The sequence below is a fragment of the Procambarus clarkii genome, chromosome 26 (assembly GCF_040958095.1).
Source record: "Procambarus clarkii isolate CNS0578487 chromosome 26, FALCON_Pclarkii_2.0, whole genome shotgun sequence".
Classification (NCBI taxonomy): domain Eukaryota; kingdom Metazoa; phylum Arthropoda; class Malacostraca; order Decapoda; family Cambaridae; genus Procambarus; species Procambarus clarkii.
This window is the reverse complement of record NC_091175.1, coordinates 8,686,525-8,713,151: the sequence shown is the minus strand read 5'-3', so window position 1 is coordinate 8,713,151 and position 26,627 is coordinate 8,686,525. Positions and strand designations below refer to the sequence as shown.

The 26,627-nt window shown below is 41.8% G+C and overlaps 2 protein-coding genes across 6 annotated transcripts in view; one reads left to right on the top strand and one right to left on the bottom strand.

Annotated features, from left to right (window-relative positions):
• LOC123756752 (ATP-dependent RNA helicase DDX42) overlaps positions 1-21,956 on the bottom strand; it is a 37,914-nt gene extending 15,958 nt beyond the window's left edge. Inside the window, exon 1 of the mRNA XM_069331838.1 lies at positions 21,814-21,956. The gene's annotated coding sequence lies outside the window, so the exon portion shown is untranslated. The remainder of the gene's footprint in view (positions 1-21,813) is intronic.
• On the top strand, positions 42-26,623 carry LOC123756753 (U-scoloptoxin(01)-Er1a). 5 transcript variants are annotated; one of them, XM_069331840.1, is made up of 6 exons: positions 52-199; positions 10,632-10,745; positions 18,217-18,295; positions 23,155-23,283; positions 23,948-24,027; positions 24,987-26,623. In XM_069331840.1, the coding sequence occupies exons 3-6, from the start codon at positions 18,218-18,220 to the stop codon at positions 25,159-25,161; spliced, it is 462 nt and encodes a 153-aa protein (XP_069187941.1). In that variant the 5' UTR covers positions 52-199; positions 10,632-10,745; position 18,217; the 3' UTR covers positions 25,162-26,623. The 5 variants fall into 5 exon arrangements, with proteins under 5 accessions (XP_069187943.1, XP_069187941.1, XP_045596008.1 ...); XM_069331842.1 differs by lacking the exon at positions 10,632-10,745 and having other exon boundaries at positions 42-199; XM_045740052.2 differs by lacking the exons at positions 52-199; positions 10,632-10,745 and adding an exon at positions 4,825-4,904.
• Positions 26,624-26,627: the final 4 nt, after the last annotated feature.

Genomic DNA, 26,627 nt, shown 5'->3' with positions numbered 1-26,627 from the left:
TCTGGCACTTAGCCACTCACCTCCCTCCTCGTGGAAATCGGTGTAGTACATATATTCATCAGCCATTGTAGTTGGGTGCAGTGAAACTCAAGGCAACAACACCTGGAGGTGCTGACTTAATTGATAATCTACGGCCACATAGGCACTTCTTACATTGATGGCTCTGTTCAACTGTCAACAGGCCGTACTGCACAAGTCTGTAAGTACTGCAGTTAGCCACTGTACTGTAATACACGAAGAATCAGGTAAAGAGATAGGGATGCGGGGTTGATATCACACCAAACCTGTCCACAGAAGCCCAAACTTGTGGTCGATCTCGAACCCATTGTTGATGTGACAACATATACTGAATTTTGTAACTAGCTCATCAAAATTGTAACTTGCTTAGCTAAATGAATTGTAAGTTCAGTCCCTGAGCCCATTATGTGCCTCTGTAACCCTTTCCACTACCCACCCACAAGATGGGTATGGGGTGCATAATAAATGAACTAAACACAAACTGGAGAAGAAAAGGAAAGGGAAAGAAAGATAAATGGAAGTGTAAGCTTATGTTAGGTCACGTTTGTTGACCTAACATTCATGCCCGTGCCACCTCTTGGGTGGCTTGGATCTTTATCAATCAATCAATCATCACAATCGACTTGAGAATATTTCAGGATGGGCCGAAACGTCGTCGTCTCTTTACTTTCTAGTGTGTGGTCTTGTCAATAAACTAACTAGATAAAGATAGATTATTTAACATATGTGGTTCTCGTACAAGGAGACACAGGTAATGAAATTAAGGAGCAAGTAGAAGTTTGCAGAGAAAGTTGAGAATAACAGAAACTTGAAGGAAATCTGGCAAGACGTAAATAAAGTAAGGTGTAAAAAGCATAATTTTGTTGCACATCCTGACCCACAAGGAATTGCAAATGGTCTCGTAAATAAATGGCCGGAAGCTGCCAAACTTAGTTCATTACCCGCTGTAACGAGAGAGTCATAAGATTCTTGGAAAGATCTTAGAAAAGATTTTATACTTACAGCAGGTAACAGTAGTGATGTCACTTACACAGGTATTACCAGAGATGAACATGGCGATTAAAGTTGGGAAATCTACCTCCCCTGGGGAGGATGACGTAACTTATGAGATACTTAATGAACTTGCCATTATGAAGAAAAGCACACTGTTATAACGCGTTAATATTAGTTATAAAGAGGACAGTATTCCTAGTAAATGTAAAAAAGCTATGATCATCCCTATCCCTAAAACCAATGGAGAGTACAGACCTGTGTCCTTAACCTCGTGTTTTTGTAAAATGATGGAGAGGATCATTTTAAATAGACTTTTATATATAATAGGTGATCAGCTGTCTAGTAATTTGTTCGGGTTCCTCAGAGGCAGAGGTACCTCTGACTGTAATGTCTAGCTAATGATAATGATTACTATAGAATTTTTATTGATTTACAAGGAGCTTTTGATAAAGCCAACAAAGAGGTTATCTTATATGAACTCGCTGGTCTTGGTGTTAAAAGGAGATTATTGCGTTGGATAGGGGATTATCTTCACGAAAGGAAGGCTCAGGTGTGGTATCAAGGTTATATGTCAGGTGTGAGATCTTTTGAACTCGGCACACCTCAGGGAGGAGTGTTGAGTCTCACCCTATTTAATTTACTAATGAATAAGATAGCATCTGAGAGATACTCAAATGGGGTAACTCCGATCATATATGCCGATGAAATTTTGTTCCAGGGAAAAGATATTTCAAAGGTTCAAACGGTGTTGGATAATTTCGGAAATCTGTCACCATATGGGACTAGTGGTTAATGAAGACAAAACTAAGTTTGAATGTAGTAGTCGGAGGCCCATTATATTGAAAATAAACGGTAAAAATATAGAAAGAGTTAATATATATATATATAAATGCGAACAAGCCTGAATGGTCCCCAGGACAATATGCAACTGAAAACTCACACCCCAGAAGTGACTCGAACCCATACTCCCAGGAGCAACGCAACTGGTATGTACAAGACGCCTTAATCCACTTGACCATCACGACCGGACATAATGAGGTGATAGCCGAGACTATTTGAACCACCCCACCGCCGGCACTCGGATAGTAATCTTGGGCATAGCATTTTACCAAATCACCTCATTCTTTGGGGCACACGTGAGGAACACAAATGCGAACAAGCCTGAATGGTCCCCAGGACAATATGCAACTGAAAACTCACACCCCAGAAGTGACTCGAACCCATACTCCCAGGAGCAACGCAACTGGTATGTACAAGACGCCTTAATCCACTTGACCATCACGACCGGACATAATGAGGTGATAGCCGAGACTATTTGAACCACCCCACCGCCTGGGGGGGTGGTTCATCCCTATCCCTAAAACCTCACACCCCACTTCTGGGGTGTGAGTTTTCAGTTGCATATTGTCCTGGGGACCATTCAGGCTTGTTCGCATTTGTGTTCCTCACGTGTGCCCCAAAGAATGAGGTGATTTGGTAAAATGCTATGCCCAAGATTACTATCCGAGTGCCGGCGGTGGGGTGGTTCAAATAGTCTCGGCTATCACCTCATTATGTCCGGTCGTGATGGTCAAGTGGATTAAGGCGTCTTGTACATACCAGTTGCGTTGCTCCTGGGAGTATGGGTTCGAGTCACTTCTGGGGTGTGAGTTTTCAGTTGCATATTGTCCTGGGGACCATTCAGGCTTGTTCGCATTTGTGTTCCTCACGTGTGCCCCAAAGAATGAGGTGATTTGGTAAAATGCTATGCCCAAGATTACTATCCGAGTGCCGGCGGTGGGGTGGTTCAAATAGTCTCGGCTATCACCTCATTATGTCCGGTCGTGATGGTCAAGTGGATTAAGGCGTCTTGTACATACCAGTTGCGTTGCTCCTGGGAGTATGGGTTCGAGTCACTTCTGGGGTGTGAGTTTTCAGTTATATATATAAATATTTAGGCATATATGTTGGATATACCCATGAGAGTTTGGAAGCTGAGATGAACAGACTGTTGGGTCAATGTCGGAAGAGATTACAACCTCTGAAGGCCTTGGCATGCTGTGGAAAGGGAGTGGGAGTCCCTAAGATCTCTTATTGATTATGCTGCACCTGTCATTTCTTGTTTTGGTAAAGGTAGGATGAGTAAGTTGGAGAAGGTACAAAATGAAGCCATGAGAATTATCTTAGTATGCCCAATAAATGCTATGACTGAGATAATGAGGATGGAGTTGAATCTGAAGAGTATTGGGGATAGAATTTCAGAGATAAATGTAGCCTGTGCCATTGGATTAATGAGAGGTGGGGGAGGGGGGTAAAAATAGCCAAATCTACTCTATCCCTTTGAGATGTATTTCTTTCTTATCTCAATAAACATACTTGAACTTGAGGTGGGGGAGCTAATGAATTAATCCTCTCAGTTTAAAAGGTGGGAAGTAATGAACAATGTATGATAAAGAAGAGAGCATATATGAATACCTTATGTTCTAATGTTATAAAATATGATGTTCTTACAGAATGTATTGGTCTGCCTAAGAGACAGTTCACACCACCATGGCTTTATTTGATATTATTATTTATCACCACCAATACTGTCTCTCTGCTTCCCTCCTCACTCTGAGGTACTCATTTCTGGCCCTCTGGTATCTCTCCCTACTCTCCGGTGTTCTGTTATTTCTGTAGTTTCTCCATGTTCTTTTACTCAGTTGCTTCGCTACCTTGCATTCATGGTTGAACCATGGGTTTTTCTGTTTTTTTTCGTTTTTCTCCTTTTGGACTGGGATAAACCTGTCTGCAGCTTCCTGGCACTTCTGGGTGACAAAATCCATCATGTCCTGCACATTCTTGTCTCTAAGTTCTGTTTCCCATTAGGAAGTTCCTCATCTCGTCATATTTTCCTCTTCGGTAATTTAGTCTTTTCCCTCCGCTCCCATCCTTGGATAGGTTATCCCTACCTCCACCAAGTACTCAAAGGTCAGTACACTGTGGTCACTCATTCCTATGGGGCTTCAACTTTGACTTCCCTTATTTCTGGCTCATTCAGGGTGAATATCAAGTCGAGTCTAGCTGGTTCATCATTGCCTCTCACTCTTGTGGGTTCCTTGACATGCTGGCTCAGAAAGTTCCTTGTTGCCACTTCCAAGAGTTTAGCTCTCCATGTATCTGCACCACCATGTGGGTCCCCATTCTCCCAGTCTATCCATGGTTGAAATCGGCCATGATTAAGAGTCTTGAGCCATTCCTGCAGGCAACTGAAGCTGCTCTCTCTATTATATTAATGGTTGCCGTGTTGTTCCTATCAAACTCCTGTCTGTGTCTTCTGTCATTTAGGGGAGGGTTGTAAATGACTGCCACTAATATCTTAGGTCCACCCATTGTTATAGTTCCTGTTATGTAATTTCTGAACCCGTCACATCCCGGAATTTCCATCTCATCAAAACTCCAGTCCTTCCTTATCAGCAGGGCCACTCCTCCACCTCCTCTCCCTTCCCTCTCTTTCCTTACTATATAGTAGTCATTTGGAAACACAGCATCTGTTATGACTCCTGACAATTTTGTATTTAATTTTGACAATTAGTGTGTGCGTGTGTCAAAGAAATGTAGGTAGTGGACATAATAGAGGAAAATAGATTGGTTAGAAAGCCTTAGTCCAAGAGCTAATAGCTCGATCTGCAGGCACAAATAGTAAATGGTGTGCATGCACAAACACGCACACCATTCTGCCTTTTATCAGCGAGCAACACATGAGACAGCCTCACACGAGCACCTTGCGTCACCCAGGCTGGCCACACTCTCCCACGGTTATCGCACATGTTTACCTCTCCAACACTGCCAAATAAATTATCTTAGTGAATGCGCGTGTTATATCGTACGAGACAGGGGGCGGGGCCAAGAGCGGACTTCAGAGACGCGCAGTGGTAAGACCTTAGCTTGGCATTTCGCGAGCGCTTTGTCCTGGGTTCGTATCCTGGCCGGGGTGGATTTATTAGGCGTCAATCCTTAACTGTAGCCTCTGTTTACCCAACAGTAAAATGGGTACCTGGTTGTTAAACGATTTGGCGGGTCGTATTCCAGGTACAAATCCATCTCAAATCGATGGATTTGTGCACTTAACAGTGCAAAAATCATCGTCTGGCATTTAACAGTGCAAAAATAATAATAAAACAGTGCAGTGTTTCGGCGTCAACATAAGCTTCACGCCGAAGAGCAATATTGTAGAGGCTGTAGAATGCAGCATTTCCCAGGCTGTAATCAGCCTCATAAATACTGATGAAACATAATGGTCCTCAACCCTGGCCATTGCTGCTTGAAGGGAAAAGAACTTGTTGGATGTGAGAACTGGGTTATGGGCACATACAGAGCTGACACTCCAGGGCTTCTTCCAGTCCTCCTCCTCCCACGCCGAACCATATCTACGTCCCCTCCAGCCTCACACACCAACCCTTGGTCTTGACCACTCTCCAACTCTAAGCTTTTGTCTAGACCCCCCCCCCCCCTCTCCAGCTCGTAAGTCCAGGCATCCCTCCAACTCTAAGCCTTGGGTTGAAAGTCCATGACATCCCATACTCGTACTCGGAGCCTCTGAGCCTTGGTCCAAATATGCACACGATGGGAATGAAGATAATCTCTCATGTTCCATGGCGCTCTTCGGCACCGACAAAAAACCTATACAGAGTACTGTACATTCCTAGTTGACTTCGTCGGTAGCGCCACCCGGCTAAGTGAGTGTTGAAGATGTAATTAGATCAGATCAGCTAAATTCTGAGGAAGGAGATACCCGTCCCTCAGTATCCCCCTCAGGAAAACACAGACTAGGGACGTGACCCGATTCTCAAGATGAAGGTACGAGACGTTACTACGGAGAGATGTTGAAACACACAAGGCACGACTGGGAAACTGGATTATAGGAAACTTGCTAAATCCAAGGCAAATAATAGAGTTTTGGTCCACTATTCGGTGCAAACATTAAACGAACTGAATACTGTTGTTTTTTCTAACAATCCCAACATTATATCTCTAAATTAAGTATGGATAAAACAGGATAATCATATATTATCGAAATAATCCATTCCTAAATGCAGCGTTCTCAATAGATACCATATGTATAACACAAGAGGTGCTATATATATATATATTGTAACAAATATTAAAATTTGTATAAATTCATTAGCAAGAATTAGACACCTTCGATAATTTTTGTTTTATGTGTATACACATCCTGTATAAAATTCGTTTTGTATGAAAATTTATATAATTCTAGACAACGTCTGTGCTGTAACAGTAGACAACTTTAATAACCGAGATATAAACTGTAACATTAATTTATGATAACTGTGCAGCCCGTCCTCCTAAGGTTTCCCAACGTCAAGAAACTCTCGTACTTATCCTAACCTGCCAGAGGACCCAAAACAGAAAACTGTACAGTACGTCAATTTCGCGAGCCGCTACCCTTTTCTAGTACGACGATTTTTGGATTTAGAGTATACGTCAAGCTGCGACGTTATATGAAGAGGACGGGTTGAATTGTGACATTATCAGGTTAATTAGCATAAATAATTGGCATGACAGATTATATCTTGGCCCGGACATGGATCCAACACAGATACCCGACGAACCCAACACCAATGGACCCAACATGTAGACCCAATGGACCCAACACTAATACTACACACTATGTGAGGTACCCAGCAGCGCCCAAAATAGTCTGGCTCTTCCCTCTCCCCCCCACCCTCCATTCCATCCGTTTTCTTTCCCCACATTTTCCTTCGGAATCTACCCTAACCCCTACCCCAAGCCTTCCTTCGAACAGATAGACATCCATTTATATAAGTTGAAGAGGTACCCGGTTGTATCCGGGTCTCTTTTCTCCCCTCTTTCTGCCCTTTCTCCCTCTTCCCCCCACTCTTCACCCCAACTCCCCTTTGACCACCTCGTCTCCATCCAACGCCCTCTTTCGTCACTTCCCTAGTCCTACCCCCTTTAACTCTTCCCTTGCTTCTACTCCCTTCTCCCCCTTTCCTCCAGAAAAATTACACTTAAGCGTTGAAACAACTATACGGGTCCTTCGTAAAATATATTATTACGATAACTGAAAACTCTAGGGAGAATTACACCATATATTTCACACTTGACCTCATGAAAGTCGCATGTGGGTGTCTATAATTTCAAATAATTCTTGAGGCATTTGACGTAGGCCCTAATCCAATATTGGTCGGATTAGGGTCCGTGGTTTAGGGTCCGTCCTGTACCCTAAACCATTCCACTGACAAATTTGGGTGAGGCTAGCCCCTAGCGTCTGGCCTCCAACTTTGGACAGACAGATAGACAGACAAAAAGACATTCTCTTATAGATATTATATAATTGTAAACACACACACACACAAACACTCTCTCTCTCTCTCTCTCTCTCTCTCTCTCTCTCTCTCTCTCTCTCTCTCTCTCTCTCTCTCTCTCTCTCTCTCTCTCTCTCTCTCTCTCTCTCTCTCTCTCTCTCTCTCTCTCTCTCTCTCTCTTTTACTCTTCGTCTCGACAAGTTAGTACGCTATTTACGCCAATTTACATGAGCGAGGCCTTCATCTCCTCGGCCATAACCCACCACCTCCTAACGCGGACGCTGTAACCTCTGACTGGTAACGACATATAAACTCTCAACCCGGTCAACCCCCTTGTCATCTTTCTCATTGGAATAAACGGTGCATCTTATATATATCTCAGCATGGCTTGAACACAACGGTACTTGACTTGACGCAATCATCAAAGACCTTGATGTGACGTCACAGACGCGCATCGAGTACCTTTATTCCTTCAAGCTGATTCCTCACCCCATCTGCTGTAACTTCCATGTTGTTTACTCTCTCACTTAAGGGCGTCCTCTCCTCGACCTCTGGGGGGTGCTCAGCTTCAAGTCTGTGCACTTTCTTAAAACTTTTTATTTAGAATTTCATATACTTCTTTCCCAATTTTGTTTAGTCGCCTTCTTCCCGAATTAGTCTAATTAGATGGTCGTTTATATACATTTTCCTCCTGGTGTGACCGTAGTAGTAGTCTCCGTTATTCTTTAGCTCTGGATGCTGTATTATTCAGATTCAGATTCAGATGTTTATTCAGGTAAGGTATATACATACAAGTGATGTTACATTAATGGATTGATATATAGATAGAGCTAGTACATACAATGCCTAAAGCCACTATTACGCAATGCGTTTCGGGCAAGAAAAACATTAATATCTAGAACTTAATACTAATTGAGCATAAAGAATAAAAGATGTTGAGAACAAATACAAATAAAGATAAAAAAAAAGGGGGAACATGACTGAAAAAGCAGCACAAATACAATAGGTTGACAAACAGTGATGATTAAAAAAAAAGAAAAAAAAAGAAAATAACAGACATGGGTTGACAATAGAGGAGTGAGGTAGATTACAGGGAATTTATTAGGTAGTGTTTAGTTTTTATCTTAAACTGGTTGAGAGAGGTACAGTCTTTAACATGGTTGGGAAGGTCATTCCACATTCTGGGCCCCTTGATTTGCAGAGCATTTCTAGTTTGATTAAGACGTACTCTAGGAATATCAAAACTGTATTTATTTCTGGTGTGGTGCTCATGGGTTCTGTTACAACCTTCTATGAAGCTTTTAAGATCAGGATTGGCATTATAGTTTAGCGTTTTATATATGTATAATACACATGAGAGAATGTGCAGTGACTTAATATCTAACATATTAAGAGATTTGAGTAGGGGTACCGAGTGATGTCTGGGGCCAGAGTTGGATATTGTTCTAATAGCGGCTTTGTGTTGGGTAATTAGAGGACGTAAGTGATTTTGGGTAGTAGAACCCCAAGCACAAATACCATAGTTGAGATAAGGATAGATAAGGGAGTAATAGAGAGTCACCAGAGCAGGGCGTGGTACATAATATCTGATCTTAGAAAGAATGCCCACAGTTTTTGAAACTTTTTTTGATATATTTAGAATGTGTCCCTGGAAATTCAGCTTGTGGTCAATGAGAATGCCAAGGAATTTGCCATCTAATTTGTTACAAATTTGGGTATTGTTTATTTTGAGATTTATAAGACTAGAGGATTTATTGCCAAACAGAATATAGAAGGTTTTGTCAATGTTAAGGGTGAGTTTGTTGGCAGTTAGCCAAAGATGGACTTTATTTAGCTCAGTATTTACTGTGGCATTATTCTATTGCTTCTCAGTTCCTCTTGTGATTCTCACATATTCGTCCTTTTCTCTGATACAGTTGTTTCAGTTTTCCACTGTCCTACTCTCCCTGTATTTCTTTTTTTCCTTCCAAGTCCTTCTGCTTTTCTATCTTACCTCAAGGTTCTGTCTGTTAAACAATGGATTGACAGTGTGTTTTGCTTCTTTGTCTCAAAGTAATGGAATGACTATCTTCAGCTTGGGAGTACTTGTATTTAATATAGCCTATCATGTCATGCACAGACGCGCTCCTGAGCTCTGTTGCACATTGCACTTTTTCCGAAAATGTATTTACTCTGCCAGAGTCACGGAGACTCCACAAACACACAACTGTCCCCCCCCTCCCTACCATAACTGACCTACACACACACACACTCATATCACAACAGCCTGGCTGAACAACTCGGCACTAAACGAGGCGGAGGTGGTTAATAGATGCTTCAGAATGAAGGTCAAAGGTCGGTAATGGCGTGATGACAAATGGAAAGATGTGACCTTCCCTATGTGGCATTACACACACATGGAAGCTGCCGCCGCCAGCCTAGCGAAGAAACCTTGAATGGCGGATCAAAGCTCACTAAAGGAAAAGTTTCATACCGGAAAAATGCCTTGCGGATATAAGGTGTAAACCTAATGATAAGTCGAATGCTAACACTTTGTAAACAAAATTAAAATAATTTAATATCTATAACAGTTCTTAATATATATAAAGTGTAAGTCACCTATTTAGTTATCAACTAACAGCTTTTAGTTAATTTAATTTATAATGCATCTCCTACCCATCCTGCTAACGTTAGTGGACCTCATATTTATCCTGTGATCAGTAGTGGATCCTATACTCATCCTGTGATCGTTAGTGACCATACTCATCATCTGATCATTACTAGACTCCATACTCACCTGTGATCGGTATTGGACCCTCATACTCACCTGTGATAGGTAATGGACCCCCATACTCATCCTGTGATCGCTAGTGAACCCTATACTCATCTTGTGATTGGTAATGTACCCCCTACTCATCTTGTGATCGGTAGTGTACCCCCTACTCATCTTGTGATCGGTAGTGTACCCCCTACTCATCTTGTGAGTTGTAGTTTATTGTGCCTACATACTAATCTTGTGAGCGGTAGTTTATACTCATCCTATGAGCGCAAAAAAGGAGTACAGGGGCGCAAAATGTCTTAATGAGCGTTTATTTTTACATAATTAATAACAAATTCTCATAATTACAACGACAGCATGCAACAGACGTCTTGCACTGCAACTACTACGTATTTACAATATAGTATTATGTTAATTTTGTGTTTTTACTGAACTTTATTTTCAGTACTGTATATAACTTCGGTTGTCGGGAACTGGAAGCCTATGTATATACAGGTGTCCCCCCCCCAAAACATACACACTTTAACAGCTCAACTGATGTTTCATTTTTTCAGATTTAACTAGTTGGAATTAATAAAGGCAGCCAGACTAAGCTTTGAACAAAGGGAATTCATCCTAAATTGCTAATCGAAGTTTGAAAACGCAGTTGAAGTACAAAGACAGTTTAGGTGAGAGTTTTACAGAGATCCACTTACGCGACTTACTATTACTCGAATTAGAGATAAGTTTAAAGCCGATGGAATTATTCAAAATGTCACAAGAAGCGTTCCAGAAGATCACGGACATCGACGAGGCCTACGGAGCAAGAAGGGATACTGGAAACATATCAACTCCAAGGCCATTACCGACCTCCAACGTAAACGTATCCAAGTCCAAGACAATCTGTGCGGCAAACGAGTTGTGACGTAGGAATTTTGAAACCGTCTGTTCATCGTATTTTGAAGCGCTGCCATTGGAAAAGTTACATTCCAAGGTTAGTAAGTGCTATCAATGAAGATGATCCGGACCGTGGAGTGGAGTACTGTGAATGGTTCTTGGCAAAATGTGTAGAAGACGCACACTTTCCAACAAAGTGTGGAGTGATGAGGCTACATTTAAAATAAATGGCTCAATTACCCGCTACAATTGCAGTTACTGGGGACCTGAGAATCCTCATGAGTGGTGGAACATCATGCTAATTTACCATTAGTTACACTGTGGTGTGGCTTATCATCAAGAGGTTTAATCGAACCATTCATTTTTTTTTTTTACGTTTCTGTGACTGGTCCCATTTACTTACAGGATGTTCTACAGAACCCTATAATATAGGCACATTGTTGAGTAATATAAGAGTTACTGTATATATTACTAAAAGCTGTTTATTGTTTGAAATAAACTGCAGAAATAATGTACTGCAGAACACGACTGATGGTTGACATTATTATTATTATTATTATTATTATTATTATTATTATTATTATTTTTACAAGTTACTAATGCGTTTTCTTCAGTCTGCACATTTTCTGTAGTTATTTGTAACAGCAATGCTGGGAGTCTACATTTTGTATTGAATAGTATTGTGTCTTTACCCATTAATTTATAAGATTTTTATTATTATTATTAAAGTGACAGAGTTGTTTAATCGCCAGGGAGTTGCCAAATTACGCCCCACAATTTTTACGCATTTCGGAAGAAAAAAAAAATTGCTCATCTCGTCCAAAGGGAACATTTTATTGGTTGTCACACACAGCACCTTATGTTTGGTAGTTTATACTTGAGGGCGGGAGTTGAATTTACCGGAAATTAACCAGTGGGCCACTAGCAATCTAGTTGCCTCAATGAGGAAAGGAAGCCGGCGGCTTGTCAAAGTTCCCCCTCCCCCTCCCATTTGCCCTGAGGATTTTTCCCCGCTGGATTTTAAAGCTAATTGGGCGATTTGTATTGTAATGTTGTAGAATACATACATGTCTTGTATGTTGGAGTCTGTGTGTATAGCAGTGGGGTCAGGCTCGTTATCTGTGCTTCTCACTGTGCAGTCCATCTTGTACATTGTCTAGCAGCTCTAGTTTACACAGTGAATAACAGTCCTCAAATTAATGTGAGTGCTCCGTTATTATTATTATTGAGAAATCGAGAAAATCAGTAGCAGCCGTGTTGAATATTCGAAGTTGAACCGCTTCCCGCGCTACCCTCTTTTTCCCAGGATTGACAACCAACAGTAAATGGTAAATTATCCTTCCTCAAGATCACTGATGACAATGATGGAGACGTTATCACGGTCTCCCTCCCACGATACTGCTTATTTTGATGTCATTAGCCATTATTGTAAACCTTGCAAGAATTTACTCCCCATAAAAAACGGAGTCTGGGTATTGTTCGGAAGACCTTGTTTTTCTCAGGAGTTCCAAAGATCAAAAGCTTTACTAACGAAATATCAATGGTGCTGACGGCGTTATTATATTAACACTTGTCTTAAAAAAATGTACAACAGCAGATTTTTGGTACATTATTTCGAGATATTATTATTATTATTATTATTATTATTATTATTATTATTATTATTATTATTATTATTATATAGTATAAATTAACAATAATTATTAGTATTGTTTAGGGTTACCACACGTCTGTGTTTTCATTAGGTTAGGCCTAAGATATCATTGTTTGGAAACAGGGTTGTTGATTTGTGGAACAAATTGCCATATAAAATAATAGACGTGAAATGGCTGGGTTGTTTTAGGCGAAGGTTAGACACGTGAGTGAGTTTGGATTAATAAAAGTATGAGCTGCCTCGTATGGGGCATTAGGCTCTCAATGACCAGTGCTGGTGGTGGGTATAGTGGACACGTCCTGTACTGACCAGTGTTGGTGGTGGGTATAGTGGACACGTCTTGTACTGACCAGTGTTGGTGGTTACATTGCGGTTACCTGGCGTTGGTTCCCAGGATTTAAAACTACAAGTTAACATGGAATGTGTTTTAACAATGAGACAAATAAGAATCAAAATAAGATATATTCAGACACAGGCGGAAGTGGCGAGGAGAGGTATAGTGTATGAGGGAAGTTAATCCATGCAACACTACATGTATGTGAGTCAAAACAACAACATTTTACTTATGGTAAAAGGAGAAATGCATGGAGTGACTCTGCACATGCGGCTCAGGCTTGGGTACAAATATTACTGTGAATTTGGAATAGATGTTAATGATAATGACACCAAGTGTAAACTATGTGGTATGTTAAGGTCTCACACCCTCACCCATTATGTTCTTGATTGTCCGTTGATTAATGTATACAGAAACAGAGATAAGGACTGTTCCTGAACAAATATGTGTCACAACGGAAAGATTGATTATTGATGATATTCTGGAGAGATGTAAGAATTTTGCACAAAGATTGTATCTTTGTTGAATTGTCTGAATGTCTCTTGTTAATTGTTATCTAGTAATAAAAAAGTATTATTGTATACGTCTGGTAACATACTTCATGTATAAAGGAAAAAATGTATATGTTATTACTCAGAATGTAAAGTTATATGCTTATTGTTTGTGATATGTGTCTATTTAAAATATAGTTGTTAATGCTCACAGCCTATAGTCGATCAAGTTCACTTATGAACAGCGTGAGAGGTCGGCCATTTATGTTCCTTATGTGTAGCGGGAGTATTGAAGTCTTTAGCCCTGAATGTTGATCTTTCAGCAACCTTTTGCACCTCTGCTTTTCAACGGGGCTATTTTGCACTTCCCGCAATGCCTTCTGGTCTCATATGATATTTTGGCGTGTAAAATTGGAACCAGTCCCTCTAATATTTTCCAATTGTCAATTATTATATATCTGTTCCTTGAAAAGTATCATCATTGGTATGGCATCTCTTAGCCACGTTACTGTGACTCATCGCCTGCACATGGCATCTCTTGTTTGAAAGATTCTTGTTATCCAACCAGTTATTTTTCTTGCAGTTGTGACATTATTAATTTTAACATCTTTATTGACAAAAGTAATTACAATTTTGCTTAATGTGAGTAGTTCAATTAGGTCTTATTAGAGTGAGGATGATGCTGGTATTCACCGTCACACAGGACACAGTACACAGGATCATACATAAGTCAAGAAGTCTAAACTTTAGGCTAAATCATGGTTGTGACAGCTACTTTATTGAGTTCTTTAAAAGTAAGGTCTTCCAACATAATTACTCCCAGATCTTTTATGTTCCTTTTTCGTTCTATAATGTGGTTTGACGGGGTTTTATATATGGTTCCCGTTTTTATATTTTCGTTTTTTCCCATAGCGCAGGAGCTGGATTATTAAACACCATTTAATTTTCTGTGGCCCATTGAACGACAGGATTTAAATCAGATTGGAGGTTTGATGTGTCCTATATATTGTCTACTCTCATAAAAATCCTAGTGTCATCTGCAACGGATGATACAGTGCTATAGTTTGTGTCCTCATCTATGTCCGATATGAGGATGAGAAAAGGTACTGGAGCAGGCACAGTACCCCAGGGATACTGTGCTTGCTCCAGTGCTCTTTTTCATCCAGTTTTTACTTTGTTGACTATTAAACTCTTGAGTTGTGTTCGATAGGAAATTAATAGATCCATCTTCCTACTTTGCCAGTAATTCCTTCTGTAGACAATAAATACCATCGCCACACTTGTGCCGGTGGCTGAGTGGACAGCACGCCGTTCACGTAATCCTGTGGTCCGGGGTTCGATTTCCGGTGCCGACGAGAAACAATAGGCAGAGTTTCTTTCACCCTGATGCCCCTGTTACCTAGCAGTAAATAGGTACCTGGGAGTTAGACAGCTGTTACGGGCTCCTTCCTGGGAGGGGGGTGGAAAAAATAGTTAGTAACAGTTGATTGATTGACAGTTGAGAGGCGGAAGCACAACTAGATAAATAATTGTCGAAGGCTTTCGTGAAAACTGAGTGTATATTATATCAGCGTTTAGCTTGTCTTCCATGGCAGCCAAGACCCCGTCATAGTGAGTGAACAGTGGGTACGTCATATTCTGACCAGTGATGGTGATGTCAAGCAAGAAGTTAGCGAGTGAGGGGGATATTCCATATAACCCAAGGTAGGGTAAGGAAGGGCTCTCTGGTGGTGGGGGGGAAGAGGTGAAGATGAGGGAGGGAGGGAGGGGGCGACGCGTTTCTATATAAGCCAGCATGGAAAGTGACGGGGGGCAGTACTCCTCTGTGTTCGTCACCCTGCACATCGCTCAGGTAACTCATGCTCCCCCTCCTCCTTCCCTCCCACTTCTCATTATCAGCTCTATACCTATATGTCTCTTACTCCCCCATGGTGCTGACTCCCAGGCTGTATACCCATGGCAATAACTACCCTCTTTTCCACTTTTCATTCAATTGCAGGTCAAAGAATTGATTAGTGAATTTTTAAGTGAATTGTTTTATACTGGCGCTTGTTAAAGGACGTCTCTCACCTTGTTCAGTGTCTCACCTTGTTCAGAGTGTCTCACCTTGTTCACAGTGTCTCACCTTGTTCACAGTGTCTCACCTTGTTCACAGTGTCTCACCTTGTTCACAGTGTCTCACCTTGTTCACAGTGTCTCACCTTGCTCAGTGACAATAGGACAACTTATTGTAATTGACCTGTTGTGATATTTTCTATTTCTGAGGTATCATGTAGACAGCTAGAATCCTTATGTGTGAAATTGCAATGAGTTTATTGAGGTATAAATACACACGAAGGGTTAGAGACAGACAGATATCACAAACAATAAACATATTACCGAATATTGTGAGTGGCTGTGTCTCTCCTGATGTGCCCACATATTCAGGTATTGAAGTTCAAGTATGTTTATTGAGACAAGAAAGAAATACATCTCAAAGGGATAGAGTAGGTTAGGCTATTTCTACCCGCTCAGATTCAGGTATTAATGTTGCTCTCGCTCGCCTATCTCCAGCCTGTGCTTGTTCCCACACTGTCTGCTCTTCCCATTCTTCACTCTTCCACTTTCACTCTGGCTCCTCGTTTTTTACTTGCATTCTTTTCTGTCCTGTGTGGAAATCTCCTCTTTCGCTTCATAAACACCCCCTGCGTACACACATACATTCTCGTACACACTTGCGTACATACAATACCCACACACACGCACACTAGCGTACATACAATACCCACACACACGCACACTCGCGTACATACAATACCCACACACACTCGCGTACATACAATTCCCACACACACGCACACTAGCGTACATACAATACCCACACACACGCACACTCGCGTACATACAATACCCACACACACTCGCGTACATACAATACCCACACACACGCACACTAGCGTACATACAATACCCACACACACGCACACTAGCGTACATACAATACCCACACACGCACACTAGCGTACATACAATACCCACACACGCACACTAGCGTACATACAATACCCACACACACTCGCGTACATACAATACCCACACACACGCACACTAGCGTACATACAATACCCACACACACGCACACTAGCGTACATACAATACCCACACACACGCACACTAGCGTACATACAATACCCACACACACGCACACTAGCGTACATACAATACCCACACACACTCGCGTACATACAATACCCACACACACTAGCGTACATACAATACCCACACACACGCACACTAGCGTACATACAATACCCACACACATGCACACTAGCGTACATACAATACCCACACACACGCACACTTGCGTACAATGTTTGCTGAGGATGCAAATATTATGAGAAGAACCAAGACAGATGAAGATAGACAGAGACTACAGGATGACCTGGACAAACTGGAGGAATGGTCTAGAAAATGGCTACTAAAGTTCAACTGAGGAAAGTGTAAAGTAATGAAATTAGACGAAGGGAGCAGAAGGCTGAACACAAGTTACCATCTGGGAGGTGAAATCCTGCAAGATTCAAACAGAGAAAGCTCTAGGGGTTGATATCACACCAAACCTGTCCCCAGAAGCCCACATCAAAAGAATATATATCATCAGCGGGACATGCTAGGTTGGCCAACATTAGAACTGCCTTTAGAAACTTGTGTTAGGAATCGTTCAGGTCCTTGTATACCACTTATGTCAGACCAATTCTGGAATATGCAGCTCCAGCCTGGAGTTCATACCTAGTTAAACACAAGAAAAAGTTAGAGATGGTTCGGCGGTATGCCACCAGACTAGTCCCAGAAATGAGAGGTATGAGCTACGAGGAATGGCTAAGGAAGCTAAGCCTCACGTCCCTTGAAAACAGAAGAGTAAGGGAGACATGATACCCACCTACAAAATACCCAGCGGAATTGACAGTGGACAAAGACAAATTATATAGCACGGATGAAACACGAACCAGGGGGCACAGGTGGAAACTTAGTACCCAGATGAGCCACAGAGACAGAAATAATTTTTTTCAGCGTCAGAGTAGTTAACAAATGGAATGCATTAAGCAGTGATGTGGTAGAGGTAGACTCCATACACGGTTTCAAATGTATATTTGATAGAGCCCAATAGGCTCAAGAATCTGTACACCATTTGATTGACAGTTGAGAGGCGGGACCAAAGAGCCAAAGCTCAACCCCCGCAAGCACAACTAGGTGAGTACATACAGACATTCACGCACACACTCGCTTACCTCTAGACATCCTCGCACATATCCGCATATGCCAAGCACATCCATGGGTGCAAGTCTTGTGTGATAAACTATATACTTGTCTTACTTCTACCTACACTAAACAAACGTCCTCTTCCTGGTCTCGTAGAAGTAACGCGAGGCTTTAGACACTCGCTAAGACTACGTCTGCTGAGGCATTGCTCCTCATCCCGCCTAGCGCCAGGGCTCCGTTTGGCTGGCGCAAGTGCTCATCTGGCGCCGGTACCACTGTCTGGCACCAGTGCTCCTCCTGGGTGGCGCCGGTACCACTGTCTGGCACCAGTGCTCCTCCTGGCTGGCGCCGGTACCACTGTCTGGTACCAGTGCTCCTCCTGGCTGGCGCCGGTACCACTGTCTGGCACCAGTGCTCCTCCTGGCTGGCGCCGGTGTGATTTATGACATAATACAGTAGTATATTGCCCGTGCTCCTTCCCTGAGCTGACCTTACTTTAACACTGAGTCTTCCCGGCTCCTAACCTGAGCCGTCATTACCCCTCCCAGGATGGTGTCCCGCGTGTCGTCTGTGGGGTCGCTGCTGGTGGCCATGGCCGCCTCCACCTTCGTCATCGCCTCCGCCAGGGTGAGTTATCATTATTGCTTCCTCTTTTCTATCACTTCTTCCTCTCGTTTCTTCAACTTTCTTGCTTATTCCTCCTAATGCTTACTTGGCTAATTTTTTATTTCCAATTTAACTCCTAAAATTTAGCATTACTTTAAAAAATTTCCGTTTTCTCTCTTTCTATACAACCTTATTAATTCCCTCAAATATTAATTATCTTAATGAACATTATTTTTCCTGCGTTAATTAGTAGGCCTATGTAGCAACAGTGGTTACCTAATGCACTTGTTGCTTGCGACAATCTGTACAAAGAGTGTTGACAGTAAACACGAAAGACGGAGGATTGTAGGCTACTATTTGGTCAACCAGCGAGCCTTCACGAGGTGTATAATTTCCCCAGTCGGCAGATTCAGATGGTGTACAATTTGACCAATCTTCAGCCCCCCCCCCCCCCCCCCCCCCCCCAGAATGCAGCACAATCTGCGAAGCCCAGCGAGTTTAACGCTTACCAATCGATGGGTTGGTTATATTACTTTGGCACCCAGTCACGTGGCTAGACCAGATAAGTGTAAAGCTCGCCAAACCAGAAGCCTCGATAGGTGACACTAGGCTAATCAATTACCCCATTATATGTGACACTAGCAACCAGCGAAGAGTGTGTTACGCTCGACCAATCAGTGGGTCCCAAAACGGCGAGAGTCATCCAATCAGCAGGCCGCGAGAACGGTGTTGTGTAACCCGGATATATAATAAGTCTTTTTGTTTACCTCAGAAACGTCTCGTTCAGCGGCAGGTCCCACGCTTTAACGCCACCTGGAATTAAGTTCGCGAACACAAACCAATTTAGGAAAGTGGTGTCAAGTATGCAGGGGAAGGAGGAGGGCGGCGGGCGGGTGCTGATATTAGTGTGCTATAACTTATAACACCCTTGACGGCTTCACCACTATCTCTCTAAAATGTCAAAAGTTCTATCCCCAGAATGCCAGTATGTCAATCGCCAGTATGGCACAAAGATATACTACTTAAGTCAAAACCTTTTCGGGTCTAACCAGTAACTGGATGGGTGACAGGGCGGATAGCATCACCCTTGAAAGGGGGGGACCACTTAAAGTTTGACAGGGTACTTGTCCCCGCCAATTAATATATCCTTACAAAGATGCCAGTGCCTCCCCAGTACTTCGACAAGTTACCAGTACACAGGTAACCTGTACTATTATTACATTAACCTGGTTATACCAGGATATCAGTGTCTCACTAGAATACCAATACCTGGCCAGGATATCAGTACCTCGTTTGAATATCAGTACCTCACCAGGGGGAACAGGACCTCACCAGGGGGACCAGTACCTCGCTGGTACCTCGTCAGCACTGCCAACTTCCATTCCCAGCTAATGTCCTCTTAGAGCAGGAGTCAGCGCTGTGTGATGCCTCCCGAAACACACATTACCACTAAGAGGGGAAGAGAGAAGGGTAAGGGAGGGAGGTCGAGGAAGGAATGTATTATTATCCCCTAAGAGTTCCTATTGTCACTTAAACCGTAACTCGCTCGCTCACTTAAACTGTAACTAGGATGTCGTAAATTAACACGAGTTACGATTTGAACGGAGGAAGATGGCGTAGGTTAACACGAGTTAGGATTCGAACGGAGGAGGATGACGTAAATTAACACGAATTACGAAATGAAAAGATGAGACTGGCGAATATCAACAAGAGTTACGAACTGAATGGCCTGGAAGCTGATTATTATTTGTTTTTTCCTTGGGGGTAGGAGAGGGGCGTGTTAGCCCGGTGGGAGGAAAATGGGCGCCATCCGGAGAAGACCCGCGAGGAAGTGTGTACTACGCGGCATGACCCTTGACTCCTGGTGTGTGTGTGTGTGTGTGTGTGTGTGTGTGTGTGTGTGTGTGTACTCAGTCAAACCTCTCCTCCTTTTACTGTGCTGGGAGTCTGCTCTAGCTCCTGGGTCCCCGCCTTTCACTATCATTCCTGTGTAAAGAATCTCCGCTTTTGGGGGGTGAGGGTCATGTATTATCGTAGTTTCTCCTGCATAAAGTTTTTCTCCGCTGCTTCTTCCGCCAGGGGGCTCCTCTGACGTTATCCTTTACGGAGTCGCCTTAACTTTTGCTTCCTCGTCATGGTGTCAGAACTATCAGATAACTCGTCCCTACCATCGTTGTCATTTCCGCTATCTTGTATGTTGGGATCATATCCCTTATGTGTTTTCGCTGCGCCAGTTTAGTGAGATTTCGTTGTATGACCTGATATCCAAGGTTTTTTTGTCTCGAGGTCAAGCTTGCTGGTAAAAATATTTGTTTAAGTTTTATTGCATGCTTGAGTTGTGTAATTACCTAAGTGTAATTACTTAGGCGTAGTTACAGGATGAGAGCTAAGCTCGTGGTGTCCCGTCTTCCCAGCAAAAAAAGTGTGTGTGTGTGTGTGTGTGTGTAATTACCTAAGTGCAATTACCTAAGTGTAGTAACAGGATGCTACGCTCCAGCGAGCGTAGAGCTACGCTCGTGGTGTCCCGTCTTCCCAGCACTCTTTGTCGCATAACGCTTTGAAAGTACACGTGTGTACTTTCAAAATACTTTGGTGTGTGTGTGTTTATGTGTGTGTGTGTGTGTGTGTGTGTGTGTGTGTGTGTGTGTGTGTGTGTGTGTGTACTGTCTAACAATTGAACAAGCGTCTGCGTGGATTAAGTGTGAGGGATTTCAAGGTACCACAAGTAGTTATCTCTCAGACAATCGAACATTATAGTAATAACCTCGCCTTGAACCTGCCATGGCCCGGTGACCTCTCCCATCACGCTTACAACACTTACCCTTTCTCGATAACAGTTGCCATGTTATCCCCGCGGTGATCTTCACTCTCACAGGACGCTCGTCTCGACACGTGTCACCTTCGTTAGCAGATGCAGGATTCTGATTGTGATTAGTATTGTTGTAACTATGCTCGTTATGAATGCCGTTAGTATTGGTTAATATCTGAAACCTCCTCTTCTCATTATCTTGATGTTGCATCGCCAATATCCCTCCCCCCCCCAATCCTCTCCAGCCTCCTAGGGATTATAATTATAATCCTTTAAGCTCCGTAGGCTCATGGCTAAAGTCCAGGGTCTTGGGAGCCCGCCGAAATGAGGCGTAAAAATTAAGTACGTACTCTAAAAAACGTACGTTACACGTACGTTTCTTTTAGAGTACGTATTGCTTATCATTATAATAAGCAGTGTTAGTTTAGTTCGTTTATTATGCACCCCATACCCATCTTGTGAGCGGTAGTGGAAAGGGTTACAGAGGCACATAATGGGCTCAGGGTCTGAACCCCACAATTCATTTAGCTGAGCAAGTTACAATCTTGATGAGCTAGTTACAAAATTCTGTATAAGTCGTCACATCATAAATGGGTTCGAGATCGACCACAAGTACAGTTTCGAAATTAAGCAACTGTATAATAAGCAATAATAATGATAATAGCTATATCTGCGTAAAGGAAATCTCACAATACGGATTTAAGGCAAATAAACCGGTACAATAACTCACCGAGTATGTTGATATATGGGGGATGACGACACATGGTTTGGAGGGCGCCACGACGAACATTATAATTGAAGAAGTAAGTTGTTCGCTCATTAAAGTCACTTCCCGCCAAAAGTCGTGAGGACGGTTGTGGACTTTCACTTTCCCGCCGCTGAAGGTGTGGCACGGAAAACGGGAAGTTCATGTAATAAACAATTGTAAAGAACAATACTGATGCAGTTTTGGAAACGAAATTTATAATTTAAGTATTGTAGAAAATACGTTACCTTTAAAACAAGTAAACTTAAATAACAACATATCTAGTGCTTCATTTTTTTTTATATTCAGTGGAGCTTTCTTTAATAATAATAATAATAATATATTCACAAGAAGGTACAATGGATTGATGAGATTACATAGTATTGGTATTTGTACATTCTTGCAAAGCCACTAACATGCACAGCGTTTCGGGCAGGTCCTTAATCTAACATATCAGATAAGATGAAGAGGTACATCTGCCCGAAACGCTGTGCGTACTAGTGGCTTTACAAGAATGTAAACACAATACTATGCACTCTCACAAACCGAATGTACATTCTTGTATGTAAATAAATAAATACATTGTAGCAAGGTTATATATAAACATAACAATGTAAATTGACAAGAGGTGATTACACTGGTAAAGATATATGTCTTAAGTACTAATATTGGGGAAGTGGGTAATACAAGATACAGTGTGAGTGTGAAGTACTGTACAAGGTAGGAAACTATGAGGGTGAAATTATGTACTTTTTGGTTTTAATTTTGAATGTGGCATAGGCTGGGCAATTTTTTAATTCGTCAGGGAGTGAGTTCCGCAGACTGGGTCCTTTTATTTGCAAGGTTGTGTTTGCACAGATTTAATTTGACTGAGGATATAAAAAAATATATAATTTAATAGTTAAAGAAGTAAACAAAAAACCTGTTATTTATAAATTAATGTCAGCGTATTTATACTTTAATTAAAGATATACGTACATAAATGTTTGGTGCAAATCAAGCAATCGATCTTTAATCGAAAACTACCATTCCATCACCCCACCCCCCACCCTTCCTCTATCCAACCATCCCTACAGACTATCACCTATCCTTAGTAATATTTAGCGCCCTCTGATTATTCCGCACATTTGATGGTGCTACATAGGCTTCCCTGCTTGGTGCCTTCTAATGATAATTACTTACTATCACCTACAATACATTATCCCCCTTCCATCTAACTACCACCACAAGTGCATCACCTCCACACTATTCCCCTCCATCCAAGTACCACCAGAGGCAACCCCAGGGACCAAGTAACACCCCCAACACACGCCTCTCCCCCCACAGGAGCGCCGGCAGGTGCAGGGAGCCGCTGGGGTGGACTACCCCACCTACTCCGAGGTGCCGCCCGGCCTTACATTCTCCTGCACCGACAAGATCCCTGGATACTACGCTGACCCCGAGGCTCAGTGTCAGGTGAGTGACAGGGTCATCTGGTGAGTCACAGGGTCACCCGGTGAGTGACAGGGTCATCTGGTGAGTGACAGGGGTCACCCGGTGAGTGACAGGGTCACCTGGTGAGTTACAGGGTCACCCGATGAGAAACAGGGTCGCCTGGTGAGTGTCAGGGTCACCCAGTAAGTGTCAGGGGCCACGTGGCATGCGCTGAGTATGAATACAAGAGAGCGCAGTGTACTAGAATACTCATGAAGGAATTTATAGTTCTGTCATCATTTTATACTATTTAAATATGTTTAAATATTACATATACTAATTAATATTTGTTTCTATATTTAACAGATGTAAATGTAGCTTAAATATAGTGTAATTTATGTGGCTAATTCTCCTGTCACCACACAGCATAAAGTATATTTTCATATAGACATACAAATTCTGAATTTTTTTAACCTTAATGGTTTTTCCACTTTATATATTTGAGAAGACTTGTATGACTTAGTATAGGTATCAAAGATGAATTCACATTTGATCTTAAGAGGATATTCATACTAGAGATAATATACCATCATTGTGTCACCGGTCACGTGACGCCGAGTTCAGTTACTTTCGTCAACCTGTGATCAGTCTTGTTTTCTCTAGTATGTATATGTTATAGCCTTAACCCCCCCCCCTCCTCCCGCAGGTGTGGCACTGGTGTGTGCCAGGCGGACAAAAGTACTCCTTCCTCTGCCCCAACCAGACGCTCTTCAACCAACTCCACAGGTAATTTCCTGCTCACTGGTATTGATCTCCCCACTTGGGGGACCCTCAAGGTACCAGGAGGAATGTCTTTAACTATCAGCTAGCACCTTAGCTATTGCTTCCTATTCCTCAGTCAGGTCGCACTCTACCGGGAGCTTTGGTTACCATCTCCCTCCAGGCTGTTTTCGTTTTATTTATTTATTTATATGCAAGAAGTTACATTGGGTTCATGAGAGTACAGAGACTTGACTTTTTTTGTTTTTACATTCTTGAAAAGTCACTAGCAGGCATAGCGTTTTGAGCAGAGCGCTTCTAGCTCTCCAATCACACGTGTAGGTAGGGGGAGGGGAATAATTAATAATTAGTCTTCTTGCTCCATTGATCACTCAGGTGCCAGGGAGATGATCAATTATAATGCTTTCTCTTTCGGATATTAGCATATCTACCATATAGTATGCTATATGGTATAGTATATACTGTATGGTATAGTATATACTATATGGTATAGTATATACTATATAATATAGTATATACTATATGGTATAATGTATACTGTATGGTATAGTATATACAACCACCTTACCATGTTAAGTCTTCATACAAAGCACCTGTTACTATTTTATATATAGATTAAAGGATAATACATGCCCAAAATTCCTTGAAGGCTATATGTAATAAAATGGAAATTGCAATAGTATATAACGATAAAAAAAATTACTTTTCTAACAGTCCGACATATTGTTAAACTATTTATTTATATACAATTATATAAACAGAAAAGAGGTTGATATGATCTGATCCAACAGAAATAATGTGAGGAACTTTTTTATAGGTTAAATGCCAAGTCTGTAGTTCCTTAGTGATCTGCATTGTGATAAGATCATGTTGTTTACACGTACGAGAATGTCAGTTGCAATGTAATCTTAAATTCGTTCATAAATAACAAAGGTGAGCTTAATTAACTTGTGTGTTGGATGCAGGGTATGCGACTGGTGGTTCAAAGTGGACTGCTCTGGCTCTCCTGACAACTACAACATCAACGAGGACCTCTACAAGATCCCCGACGTCAGGGTTAGCCGCTCTAACAACCCTGACCCCATAAAAGTAGAAGAGGACGAGGAGGATAAGGAAGAGGAAGTCAGCAGCGAGGCTTAGCCTTTATAAGACGTCTACCACGATCACTTAAGGCACATCTACACAACCACTTGTGAGACGTCAGCTATGTGACTTCTCATGGGAGGGAGGGAATTATCAGGAGAAAGTACCAAGCCATTATGACTATATGGCACTTAGAAGGAGTCAGGATAAGGATTAGGGATGGGACGGGGGGAAGGAAAGGTGACCAATGGGGCCAGCTTCACGAAACAGTTAAGCAAGTACTTACGAATGTGTACATCTTTTCTCAATCTTTGACGCCTTTGATTACATTTATTAAACAATTTACGAGCATGAAAACTTGCCAATCAACTGTTGTTATTGTTATAAACAGCCTCCTTGTGCTTCGGAGCTCATTAACTGTTTAATAATTGTAAATAAAGTCGCCAAAGATTGAGAAAAGATGGACAGGCTCGTAATTGTTTGCGTAACTTCGTGAATCTAGCCCTTGTTGGACGGTCGGGGATTGAACGCCGACCTGCATGAAGCGAGACCGTCGCTCTATCCATGATCCATCCAGCCCAAGTGGATGGATCATGGGACAAGTATGAAAGAGGCTTTTTAGCTAATGTATATTTTTAGATATTGTTTCTTTAATGTCTAAAACTTCAATAAAAAACACAACTTTATTCAGAATTACTATAATATACAAAACCTATGTAGCCTACTTAATTATCAGATTGGCTGTTATACCCTTCACGAAAAGGAATTAAGGCTACACTACCAGGAGAGCGTTATACTATACAGCAATTATATACTGTGGCATATAACATACTCTGCTATTAAAATTACCTGTGGTATTAAAGTGTTTACTTCCAGAAAATGGTATATAAAACTGATATGATATTGTTTTTAGATTCAACACCGAGCTTGTTCGCATAGCCGCAAACTGCAGTGTACCCAAGATTGTTAATAATTAACAAGATATTCAATGGCAGCTCCTGTTTACTTTCCATAATGTGATGCTCAGGCGGTGGATGCAAACACCATGAACGGCCAGTAGTGAAACTTTGGGGGGAAATTTTGTGGTCATTAAATGGCTGGGAACCCCCCCATCCCCCTTATAATAGCACAAGGTGTGTGTGTGTATATGTATATATATATATATATATATATATATATATATATATATATATATATATATATATATATATATATATATATATATATATACACACACATACATACATATACAGTGTACACACAGTACATTAATCACTTATTTGCCTGAATTTACCTGAGGGCCACTATCATTAATGATCTTGTCTGGAATGCCAGCAGCTTGTCAAAGGAACTTCCCCCTCCTATATTTCTGATTTTTTTCCCCAGATGAATTTTGACTACTAGGGTACTTGCAGTTTTAGCAGATAGGTGATTCCATGGGTTTATTACTATGGATTAAAAGGCGTGTCTTGTCTTCTATCCTACATTGTAGCTTGAGCTTAATAAAGTTGTTCCTCTCTCTG